Below are 13326 nucleotides of genomic sequence, written 5' to 3' on the forward strand. Positions count from 1 at the left end.
GTTGCGCGTTAATTAATTAGATTTTTGTAACAGGGTCTAGCAACTGACTTTAATTTAACAACAATAACGAGCAGACATTTCTGGTAATCATTAAACATATGTTAAAATAATATTTTTTCCTTTTAAACTATGAAGATAAATTTCTTAAAAGCGCAAATTACGAGAAAAAATAATGTAATGACAGATAAGAATTATTGTGTTCAATAACATTGTTTTGCTATAAATTTCTCCCAAATTTTGAGGGATTCTATTTTATAACATGGCCGTGACCAACGCGTGACAAAGTTACACTTGCTTATACTCGTATAGTTACGCACGCTGATGAGATCGATGATGTAGTAAGAAATTTGCAAGATATTCTGCGGGTATTTAGGATAGTCACTTTTTGAAGACTGTAAAGTATGTACTTCGTAAACTGTAGGATATCTAAACTGAGTTTTAAGCCTTTCGGTATTATAACCGCTGTCGATATGACTTGGTACTATATGTACCTACTGTGTCTGCTTTCAGATCGCGTTTAAGTGATGGCACTTAAATCAATTTGAAACCTAAATATATATAATATATATATATATATATATATATATAATATATATATATATATATATATATATATATATATATATATATATATATATATATATATATATATATATATAATATATATATATATATATATATATATATATATATATATATATATATAATATAGTCGTTAGTTAGTTAGTTTTTCAGTAATTGTTGATTGGATATTATGGGTGTTTATTATTATTATTATTATATTTCTTTTATATATTTTACTTGCGATTTTTTAAAACTGAGCAGAAATTACTATCCGAATTATAGAGGGTAGGAGTTAAATAGTTTATTACGAATTCTGAACGAGTGTCATTATACTTTGTGTTAGACCACTAATTAGTCCCCATGGTGCATTCAATAAAATGTACCGTTACTAGCTGGTAGGATCGTAACGGACTAAGCATGAACGAGCTTAGGCATCACCTGGTGCAATTTATTATTGAACCAATCTATGTTTCGAAACAAAACAAGTGATCGTTTATTTAAGCTTTACAATGTCGCAATATTGTTGTTTCACATTGAAAGACAAACAAAAATGTATATTGTATACATTTTAATTTTTCGCTTAATTTCTTTCCGTAAGTTTGCAACTTTGTAGGCGTCTTACGGCTGCGTAATTTTCTTGCATAGTTGCAAAAGAAAACTCTACAAATACCATTATAAGAATGGGTGATTAAGTTTCTGACAGCGTTTGTGTGTATCTATTTCTTGCATTTTTTTTTTATAAGAAATTAAAAATTTGTGACATCGTTTACTAAAATGTGTACAAAATTATTAAAAAAAAAAACGTAATAAATAGCGGTACTTTTATTTAGAATAAAGACTTAATTACTAACATGACTAAATTGGTTTACCAGTATTATATATTACGCTTCAGCCTGTAATATCCCACTGCTGGGCATAAGCCTCTTTCCCCATGTAGGAGAAGCATCAGAGATTAATTCACCACGCTTCTCCAATGCGGGTTGGCAGATAATATTCCCTACTATGAGTAACGATCGCTATCAGGTGTACATGATAACAACCGGGACCGACGGCTTAACGTGCTCTCCGAGGCACGGTGGGGAGACCCACAAGGACTGCACAAACACCCAGACCACGGCAAATACCTGTATGGCCAATACAAATGTTTGTCATGTGCGGGGATCGAACCCGCATCCGCCAGCGCAACAGCCACAAACCAGTGCTGTGACCGTTGCGCCAACGCGGCGTACATTTTATATTACACTAGCCTTATTTCTTATTAACCCCCTTAGATATTGGCCGATTCTCAGACCTACCCGATATGCACTCAAAATTTCATAAAAATTGGTCCAGCCGTTTCGGAGGAGTATTTTAAGACGCTACCCTGACCACAAAACCTTGAGCATTCGTTCCGTTTTTGCTATTATTAACATTGTGACACGAGAATTTTATATACAAGATTTTACTAATATCTGTCATTTTTTGAAATAAAAAAAAATATAATACTGTAAATATTTTAAACATTTAGCAACTTGTTCATTGCTCTCAATATTTGTTTTTAATTCATAGGAATTTTTAGTTTTACATACAAAGCGAATTAGAACATACATTCGTGTTCAATTACTTATAAACATGGGCCTAGAATTCCAATATGCGACTAGCCTTTATTCCATGGCCTTTGTTCTTTTATATCGTTTTTAGATGAATAGGAATCAATCTCCATAATAGGGTTTTGAAAAAGTCTTTCTGACTAACAATTCAATCTCGATGCAATCGGTTTTACGTTGTCTGCATTTTGATTTCAAAGGCGATCGATCACGCAACTGACGTAACACTCTATAAAATTAATATCTTGGTTTTAGTCAATAATATTGTAATATGTTATATAGGAATAGCAAGAACAAATCACTTCAGGTTTTTAAATTGAGAAATGTATTAAATTACAATTTTCATGTGACACACAATCTGAATCTTAACAAAGTAGATTTCACCAGTGAAATCAATAGTCAGACAATAACATTAAATAATCATAATGTAAGTGCATAAAAGAACATAACTCTTTTATTAGAAGCAAGTCTGACAATATGAGATAATTCTCGACGGTTATCATTGTGAGAGTAAAATTATAATTGGCGCTGGAACTTGAAACCTTAACGTTTTTATCGCTAATTAGTTCGAGTTTTCGTCAGTATTTCAACGACGAAAAGTAACGAAACGAGGCAGAGAATTAAAAAATGTAAATTACTTCGTGAACCACTTCTCGACGTGTTTTGATTAGGCTTCCTTTATCTCGACCTGTTTTGACGTGGTCAATATTAATTAGGTTAAAACAAAAATATACTTCAGATGACTCCTCACCACTAAGTTTTATTTATTTTATATCATAATTTATTGAATATGATTTTATTATAAATATAATTAATACTCGAATATTAATGAACAATAGCATAAGCTTAATAATTTTACGTAGTAGGTCACTAATTCATACTTCTATATAAAACCTTTGAAAAAAGCTTTTAGTTACTAATAAAGGATTATTTAGGAGGTACATTAATGTTTTAGTTTCCAGTTAATAAGTAAGTCACTAAGCATATGCAAATATTTCAATAATTTCATTTTACTAAAAAGAAAGTGATTCAATAAAGTTTTATAAATATTAGTAATGTTTGATATATCTTAATATACTTACATAAATTATTATGCGTTCCGTTGTTTGTCCGCGTTGGACTCCTAAAGTAATTAAACGATTTTAATGAAATTTGCACACCGTGTACAGTTTGATCTTACTTAAAAGATAGGATACATTTTACTTTGATATATGTAATTATTATACTTAAGAAAAAAAATAATAAGACGGTACGAAGTTTCCAGGTCAGCTAGTTTCAGAATAATTTTAGCAGTAAATGATAACATTAAAAATAACAGAAATGAAGCGAAAAGCATCAACCTAATTTCCCATTTGTATTTAAAATAAAACTTTTTGACAAAATGATTGATTGCTCTCTCATTTTTTGGTAACTACTTAACTAGTACTTCCATCAATTTTGATCCAGATCCGATTTAGTACCATTTCCTTAATGTGCTTTCGAAAACTTTTTGAAAACAAATATCTTTTATATATTAGAAACTAAAATATTTCCTAATTGACGCCACGGACTATCGTTTGATGTTATTCCAAGAAAGTTTTTCTTATTATAAATTTAACGATAACAAAGCCTCACATCGAGACAAGTATCTTATTAATATTTGACTAGCAATACCCGTGCGAATAATTCGCATTAACTAAGTTTTACCGACCGTCAATCATGTTGACGTTGTTATAAAGTTAAAGCCGTCATATACTCTGATATAATTTTAATAGTTAATTAATTTACAAAAACAAAAGTAGTAATAAATTTTTAGATATGGTAGAGCAAGCAATTATCTATAATATACATATCGGAAACGGTTGCAACGATTTTCATGAAATTTAGTATGCAGGGAATTTCGGGGGCGATAAATCGATATAGCTAGGATTAATTTTTTTAAAAATGTCGTTTTATCCCTGTTTTAGGCAATGGAAAAATGGCTGCAATATCGTTAGAATACAAAGGTAAATTTTGCAGACGTCATTAAAATTGGGCTAAGATCTAGATTAGGTAAAACCGAATTTCGGGACTGTAGGGGGATGGGGGAGGGGAGGGTGGGGAACACTACCCCTGGTACCACTATCACACCTCGGAACCCCATGGTTATGGAGATATCGATGGTTAAAGTTTTGAGGTTAGAAGAAGAATTAGTCATTCGTTAGTTAAGTGGCCTCCAATTTATGGGGTGAAATGGGGGTGGGAGGGTAAAGGGTGGTGGGGAGGGTGGGTTTTTTAGCCCCCCGTAGTGTGCGTTTCGCGTAAACCCCGTGGTTTCGAAGATATCGTGTTTGAAGTTTTGGGGTTAACTTTACGTGATTCAGAGATATTACAATACCTTAGAGCTCCGTGTCTGACTCCACCTTAACTCCGGTGCAGCGGGAAGTGCACTCATATGCTCCATTCACCAACTTTCACATTTTATTTTCAAACAAATTTACGTAAAAACGATCTCGATTGCAAGATCAACAAACGATACGAACTGACGCTTAACGACTGACAAATCGACATTTTTAAACAAAATAACGCGTCAGACATAATATTCTAATAAAATTAGTAACATTGCGTGCTAGAATATAGGTTTAGAAATTCGAAAAATACCCAAAACCGAATCGGAGCACCCCACTGTCCACGTGGTCTTGGTCTGTCCTACCCCTAGAGTGTTTTTTTTGTGCCGCGGAGGCGCGGAGGGAGGGCAGCCCTCGCCCGCCGTGCGAAAGCGCGCGAACGAATGCGTAGAGGAGCGGCTGAGGCTGGTCGCCAAAGGCGACCAGCCTCCGCTGCGGAACGGAGCATGAGTGAGCGTGCTTTCGCACGCAAGGGCGGAAGGGCTGCACTTCCCGCAGCGCCGGAGCCAAGCGTTCCCTCTAACTTTCGAAATTCTTCTTCTAACCTCAAAACTTTAACCATGGATATCTCCATAACCATGGGGTTCCGAGGTGTGACAGTGGTACCAGGGGTAGCGTTCCCCACCCTCTCCCCCCCCCATCCCCCCACGGTCCCGAAATTTGGTTTTACCTAATCTAAAGCTTTACCTAAAATTGTAATAGCTCAGGTGGGAAATCGACCGGTCGCGATCGACCGAAAAGACTAAAGTTCAAATCATCGTATTTCCAGATCAATTATTATTTTCTAATTGCACTTGTAAATTTTATTTAAATAGCCAGTTCTTATTTTTTATTATTATGTCGGTAAAATCGAAAAATCTTATACTTTATCTTTATTCTTTTTTAATTTTTTTTTTTGATTTTTTATATTTATTAATAAGTATTTTTTATTATTGTCGGTAAAAAAAATACTATTCATATTTTATAAATATGTAATTCCTATTTAAATATGATTTCCAAAAAATACGATTTAATAAAAATACCGAGCTAAACTCGGTCACCCAGGTACTATATATTAATTAGTACGCTGTTAGGTAGTATTAATATATTATTATGATATGATATGTTGGCGGTTGAATTTAATATTGGCAATTATAATCCTATTTAAAAATAACAGTATTAATAAAAAAACATCGCAATTCGAGAAAGAATACAATAATTTTTGTGTACAATAATATTTTATTATTGTAATACAATATGTTTTGTCAAAGTAAACTTTGAGAGACGTGGATGTCATGAAAAATAGTATTTCTGTAGAAAATGTTATGAATTATTATTTCCAGGATCTCCGTGGAAGGTCGAGGTGATGGCAGGGCCCGCGGGTGGTGGCGGTGGGGAGCCCACGAGGTTGATCCCTGCGCGGGTGCCCGCCGTGTTCGAAATTTCTACTTCACCTGGGGCTCCTACGTTTAGCAAAAACGAGGTAATTATTATTCATGAGTATTTTTGGCATGTTATTTTTAAGCTGATAAAGGGGTTGTTTCAAATTTATATGGAGCCTGGGCTAGGTATTTGTACAGTATTTTAAAATGTTCAGGTTCATGAAATAGTAATTATTTCTTCATTATTTCTCATTAAAAGGCCTTTTTTACGAGGTAGTTTTTATTTTAAGAATTAAAATCGCAACCACTTGGCATCCTTTTGACAATGACATGTACACAAATGTCATGATGACATTTTACATAATTATAAATAACTAAAACAATTGGTACCTACGCATCCAACAACAAGTCGATTCTGAGGAGACCTGTGTCTAGTAATGGGTTGTGAAAAGGGGCTGAGACGGCTATTTCAATGTCTTATTTATTTAAATAGTGACATTTCATCTAACATAGATAACAAAAATACATAGATAGATGGCGTGGATGCACTTCGAGAGTTACCATTCTACGTATGTACCCAATTATCAATTTTATAAACTACCTCTAAATCACTGTAAAACTACTTAAATGCATATTTTATTTTAATTTCTATGATTTTATACTATTTTTTCGAATACTGTACAAAGACCTGGCCCAAAATGAAACAACCCCTTTTAAAATAAAATAAAAAGGGCATATTTTTACACGCTTCTTTAAAAGTTTAAGTATGTTCCGATCAGACAATCTAATATACAGAAATAAAAAAAATTAAGGTCTTTTGATTTTGAGCTATAGGTACTTGAGTTTAGTTTTTATAAATCAATACAAAAGTGCGAGTATGAGAAAAAAATCTTATATGTAGTGTATGTCTAAAAAATCGATATCGTCCTCACGTTTACCTCGTCCTACCGTAACCTTCAATTTCAAAATATTATTTTCCGGTATTCGTTACAGTTGAAAACGATTGAAGTAAGGTAACATTAGAAAATCTTGAGCAGCTCGACTGGGAAAGTGCCTTGATCTTACATAGGATCACAGCTAAATAATACTGCTTTCAATCAGTGTTGTGTTCCCGTGGTGAGTGAGGCGACTAGAGCTCCTAGGGGGTGTTGAGGATTGGTCTGCAACAGGCTTACAATGCTTTTAGAGTTGCAAGCGTCTATAAGCTACGGTAATCGCTTACTATAATATGGGCCGTACGCTTGTTTACCGACCTAGTTGTATATAAAAAACTTCAGACATTTTAAGTTAACAGCGAGTGGACATCTGTTGTTATAGATTTCTAAAGTCCAACCATTTTTATAATTTTCGACCAGCTCAATAATATATATTCAAAATTAAATATGAGAGTCGATTTTGAACCTACTCTTCTACAGTTTACGCTTTGTTCCACTTACGAAACAAATCAATCGCGCATAATTGTTTATACGTCGAGTACGTAGAAGTAAAACACTGTAAATACCAACAGTAAGCGTGCCAGAAACATCTGTTAAGCGTCCGTTTTGTGTTGCAAATAAAAAGCGGGTAAGTACAACGCTTTGACCGAAATCTAGACTTGTAGAGCACTCATAAGCATACTGCTAGTACTGCCTCTGTGTGAAAACCCAATAGCCGTATAACTAGACGGTAGGCACGTACTTAGGTGTATCATAAAAAAGTGAGAACCTCAGATGCATGATTTATCTTCACTCAACGTAAAAGCGTTGGCATTTTGAAAGAGCGTTGACAATTTTAGATTTATTAGCGCTACAGTAAACCTTTTAGAAATATATCTTTCCCCGTTCATGTAAACTGGTGATAATAGAAAGAAAATATTTTTATTACATCTCGTCAGTGCATGATAAGCTTTTGATCTTTACGCGGAAAATTATTAACCATTCTTAAGAGTCTAGCTTGTGAAAGAATTTTTATGACCTATTTTAATTATAGCCTATTTTATACCACAAAAATATATATTGATTTTAAATTTAAGGTATACCAACATTTTGCAAATTTATGTAACTATACAGTTTTCTATATACCTTCGATCGAACTGCAAAAAAAAATCGTGAAAAGTGCCTTTACTAACATTATATAGAATAAAAGTATGATAAATAAATATAATAGCGTATCCAATGGAACTCGAGCCTTGTAAATACAGACATGATAAATGACTCTTCGAGTAGATACATACGTAGGTACATGAATATCCAATTTTCATTAAAAAATATTTGGAAGTGAATATACATTCTACAAATTTACATTCCTTCCATATGTCAAAAAAGCTTTTAAAAGCAGATTTTAGTTGGTATTTTTCGCAGTTGAGTTTTTTGATTTTTTTTTAATGTCTTCTTCATAGCTGACATTCCTTTAATATTTTAAAAACTAAACCAAAGAAGCAAAAACATAGGGAGCGCTAAGTGAGCTTGCCAAAACAAGGACATATTTTAGGTCAACTAGTCGCCTACTCCGAAAATATGAAGTGCAGCAAGCAGTTAATATTATCGTCTTTCTTTTTAAATAATTCAAAAAAAAAAAGAAAGACGTTCTCAATTCAACTTTTAGTTTATTCTTTTTTTTTTACTTATTATGGTACAAGAAAATGTTGACAGGGTGTTTATTGCGGACCGATTTTGATGATTTTTTTAATCGAAAGGTGGTGTGTGTCATGTCGTCTTATTTAAATTTAATTGAGTTGTAACAACGCTGTTGAGATGCCGCTTTAGCGCAACAGTCACAGCACTGGTTTGTTCCTGTTGCGCTGGCGGTTGCGGGTTCGATCCCCGCACAAGACAAACATTTATATTAGCCATCCAGATGTTTGCCGGGGTCTGGGTGTTTGTGCAGTCCTTATGAGTTTCCCCACCGTGCCTCGGAGGGCACGTTAAGCTGTCGTTCCCGTTTATTATCATGTACACCTGATAGCGATCGTTACTCATAGTAGGGTATATATATCCGCCAACCCGCATTGGAGCAGCGTGGTGGGTTGAGCTCTGACCCTTCTTATACTGGGAAAAACAGCCTATGCCTAGCAGTGGGATATTACAAGCTGAAGCGAGTTGTAACAAGTACTATTCGATTATTTTTTCGTCAATCTATATTGTATTATACCGCATAACTTTTCGCTGGGCTTACTAATTTAGATGATTCTTATTTTAATCCAGAGCTGATGATTGTCTTATAGTCTCATTTAAATTTGATCGACATTTGATGACTACTTTTTGAGTAATCTAACGCGTATTTACTTGACTATTCTTTCATCTACTTACGTTGTATTACTGTGTCGGTGTAATTGATGTCGGTTTTTAACCGACTCCCAAAAAAGGAGGAGGTTCTCTGTATTTTTTAACCGACTTCTAAAATAGGAGGAGGTTCTCAATTCGACTGTATTTTTTTTCCTTATGCTATCCTCAATTGTAATAAAATCAATATTCAAGCCAAAACTTATCACATTATTCTCTGTCTATCTGTATATTGGCCGAACGTCACGCTGAAACTACCTAATGAATTAGAATGAATATTGGCATATATTGAGTCCAAACGAACTAAGATATTGAATAAGTTATTTGGGATAGGGACTAAAAATTAAACAGTGAAGGAAGTCGCAGGTACAGCTAATAATAAAAAAATCTTTAAACATTAGAAAGCTCTTTTATTCTTTTAGAATAGAATAATAATAATCAAATCATGAATGAAATACACAAAGGACAGTTAGTAAAACAAAATTAAACAATTCAATTGACTACACATTGGCAACGTAACATTTTTTTTTTACATTTTTTGTTACTTGAATTGTTTTATTTGTTAAAGTTTAACAATTTTTAATAGAATCTGGCTTCGACAATATTGGAAAATGAAAATATCGTTTAAAATTACAAAGCTTTGTTCATTTGAAAGTTACAAAGCAAACAACTCTTTCACTAATAAAAATAAAAATTCAAAACGCTGACCTAATAAAGAACATACATTTGTTAACATTAATATGTTTAACTTGATATAAATCCACGTGTCGCAAATGTATCCACTGCATTAGCAACTCTTTGTTTTGTTTCTTTACTTTTTGTTCTCTCGTTCAGGTCGGTGTAACAGTGACGGCGCCATCGCGTCGCCCCGTGACAGCACGCGTTTTAGACGTAGTGGAACGTCCTGGCGTATACCGTATCGAGTTCACACCAGAGGAAGTCGGCACACATTTAATCGATGTACGTACACATATAAACATGCATACATAGCTGCTATACATGCATTATAGTGCTTGGGTGTGTAATGGTAACAATTTTTTTTTTAATAATAAGCAATTAATATCAACCTGACAATATACTATTTAGTATTCAATAGCGAATACCTATTTATATGTTTAGCTTTAAATCATAAATTACAGTACAAACTTAGTTTTGTTGCTAAAGCGAGAGAATCACTCTACAAAGAATTGTACACTGTACGTGTGTTTTAACATTTAAAGAACCGGTGGTAAGAATAATCAAAACACAAATTCATTTTTCCTGGATTGATATATTATCATATAAATTCGCGGTAAAAGGTTACCTTTACTTACAATTTACCTTGTTAGGTAAAATAGGAAACCTTTTATGAAAACTAAAGATAAAGATAATCCTTGTCTAAGAATTTCTCAGCGAATGAAAAAAATAAGGCGAATTTCTTTTCAGTAGAAAACTTGTTTAAATTAATGTTTTCTTATGTTATTTTAATAATAACTTAAAGTGTTACAAAGAAAAGGTATTAGAAGGAAATACTTCAATTTAAATTTACAATAATTGCATAACAATATTAAAGCAAATTATATGAAGATAAAATAGGTTTATAATGAAAGACATCTAAAAAACAATGACTGACACATATAGCTTACAGTTTATGTCAATCGTTATTAATCGTTAAGAAACTAGTATGATATTGTATAAAAAATAATTAGCTATTTCAATTTCTTAAAAACGGCAGTCTTTGTAACATTAAACTGACGAAATCCAAAGTTACAAATACAAAGGTTACAAACTACAAAGTTCTATCACAAACTCAAATCTTTGTAAAACAAAGAACCTTTTTTTGTGTTTACATTTCTGTCTGATGTTGATAAGAAATTATTAATAATAACGTATACTTTGTCCAAATATTGAAGATCCTCTCCTTGTCTACTAAAAATATATTTATTATTTGAAATTTTTTTGTTATTAATTTTGATTGGATGAAACCTCATAGATGTTATAAAAAATAGACGAAACTATAAATTTTCTCTGTGAAATATACATTTCTTGTTTCACTTTTTAAACATTCAGCACAAATTGTAAAATCTTATTAACGTTTATAGGTTTCCATTGGTGAAGACAAATTAGCGGCAGGTCCACTTGTCGCAAAAGTGTACGATGCAAGCCTTATCAAAGTAACGGATATCGGTAACGCGCTCGTGGGACAGCAGTGTCAGTTTAGAGGTAAATATTACTTACTACCAAATGCTTCTACCGTTTGTATATCCGATTATTTAATCACATTTTGCATAGTATGCAAATGGGTACTCCAATTTCGTAAATATAAACTTTTTTTCTAATTCATATTTGAAGGAATGTATTATCGTAGCTTTATTAAAATAATTAATATGTGCTAATAAGAAAGGGTATTGGACGATAACAAATAATTACCCAATAGATAAGAATTTTCATCGGTAATACACATGATGACACACATGATCTTCATACTACTACACACATCAGGTACTTTATTAAATTTAAATATTAACAGAAGAATTCATAAATCCAAGTAGATTCAAACAATATAAAATTCAAAACAAACATAAACTTATAAAGGCTTTGTAAAAATTACAACAGAGATATTAAATGAACCCTAAATTTGTCCGATATTTGGTTATTATTCAAGTTTTTGTTCCGACTAAGTCTTATAAATTGTTTTGCCAACTGGAGTAACCATTGATTTATAAAGGTTTTTTTTTTAATAAATCAATGAGACTCCTGGCCAATCCAAACTACCCACTAAAACCTAGCGGTGCCCTCATCACCATAGCGGTGTGCCACGCAATCACTTCCCCCCCCCCCCCCAAGCGACAAAGTCCTCAAGAGTGTGACGCGCCGTAGCACTTGGCTCACTACACGCATGACAGGCAGAGGTGGCTTCCCTACTGGCGATCTGATGCAGGTACTTACTGAAGCATCCGTGCCCGGTAAGTACCTGTGTCAGTCTAAAGGATCCACCGTCGCTAGACCCGCCACTGGAGACCCCAGATCCTCCATCCACCAATCGATCAGGGCTCTCTGAGCTTGAGTCCTAATCCTACGAATCTGTTTCGCAATCAGAATTTCTCCTCGAGTTCGGAGGCTCGACCGGTACCGGTAAACTTCCGCAAGCACCTGCGACTGGAATTCCCAAGGCGGATCGCTCGCAAGAAGTGTCGCCGCCGTCCATGACACTGTTACGGTACACACGTATGGCTCTCACCGCTAAGACCCTTTGCGGTCTCCTCAAGAGGATTCTATTATTAATGTTTTTTTTTTAAATATAAATCAATGGGAGTAACTTAATGTTGTTTAAGGATTTACAATTCTAAGTAACCAGTTGGTATATTCTTGTGTTTGATAAGTACACTATCTAGTAACTAACTAAAATTGAATCAGGTTTTAAATTGTTTTAAAAATCAATAAACTCGTGTAATGCAGTCACGTGCCCTTTTATTAACGAAATAAAAAGTACTAAAGTAGGTCAAATGCAAGATGAAATGACAGGATTTCTGTACATGTAATTCTCTAGCATTTATTATTAACATGTTGATGCGAATAACATATTAGGTATATATTTACCAATACGTCACATATTGGTGGATGTTCTAATTCATCAAGTATACTCGATATACGAATGTGTGCCAAAGCCATACAAGAAATAATTGAATTGAAAGATTAAACATAAATACGATGTCTGATTTTCATATACCTATGTAGGTGTGGGAGTAGGATTTCAATAAATGATGTACGAATTTCCATAATTTTAGTCGTATGTTGTACCTTTATGACATCAAACTCAATGAATTCAAACTTTATGACACCGGTCAGAACGTATGTACAATAAATACACTGCGGCGAAGTAAATAAAGAAGTGAAAGAGAGAAGTATGTATTTCTAACTAATAACATTCCAGTCATGCGTCATTGTCTATGTAGTTCGTAAGTTCATAGTAGAGCGTGTAAATGATATTTTCCTATTACTTTCTAACCGCCGTTTTCAATAATCTGTCTGTCTCTGTTTTTCCCTACTAGCGATAAATTTTTGACACAATTTGTATGAAACTTACATCAAAATTCTATACCTATCTAAAAAGGAATTTAAAGATAGATAGAATATTGAAACTGGCTATTAATAGACTTTTAAATAAAGGAAAAATAAGTTTCGCACAAATATGCATTTTGTGTTACAT

At 33.4% G+C, this 13326-nt stretch overlaps 1 protein-coding gene across 1 annotated transcript in view; it reads left to right on the plus strand.

The window, feature by feature from the left end:
- The window catches only part of LOC123664436 (filamin-A), a 114336-nt gene that overhangs the window by 66278 nt on the left and 34732 nt on the right, over positions 1–13326 (plus strand). The window contains exons 21-23 of the mRNA XM_045598981.1: positions 5839–5978; positions 9972–10097; positions 11219–11339. Coding sequence (XP_045454937.1) covers positions 5839–5978; positions 9972–10097; positions 11219–11339 — 387 coding nt within the window. The remainder of the gene's footprint in view (positions 1–5838; positions 5979–9971; positions 10098–11218; positions 11340–13326) is intronic.

The sequence above is a fragment of the Melitaea cinxia genome, chromosome 2 (genome assembly GCF_905220565.1).
Source record: "Melitaea cinxia chromosome 2, ilMelCinx1.1, whole genome shotgun sequence".
Classification (NCBI taxonomy): Eukaryota; Metazoa; Arthropoda; class Insecta; order Lepidoptera; family Nymphalidae; genus Melitaea; species Melitaea cinxia.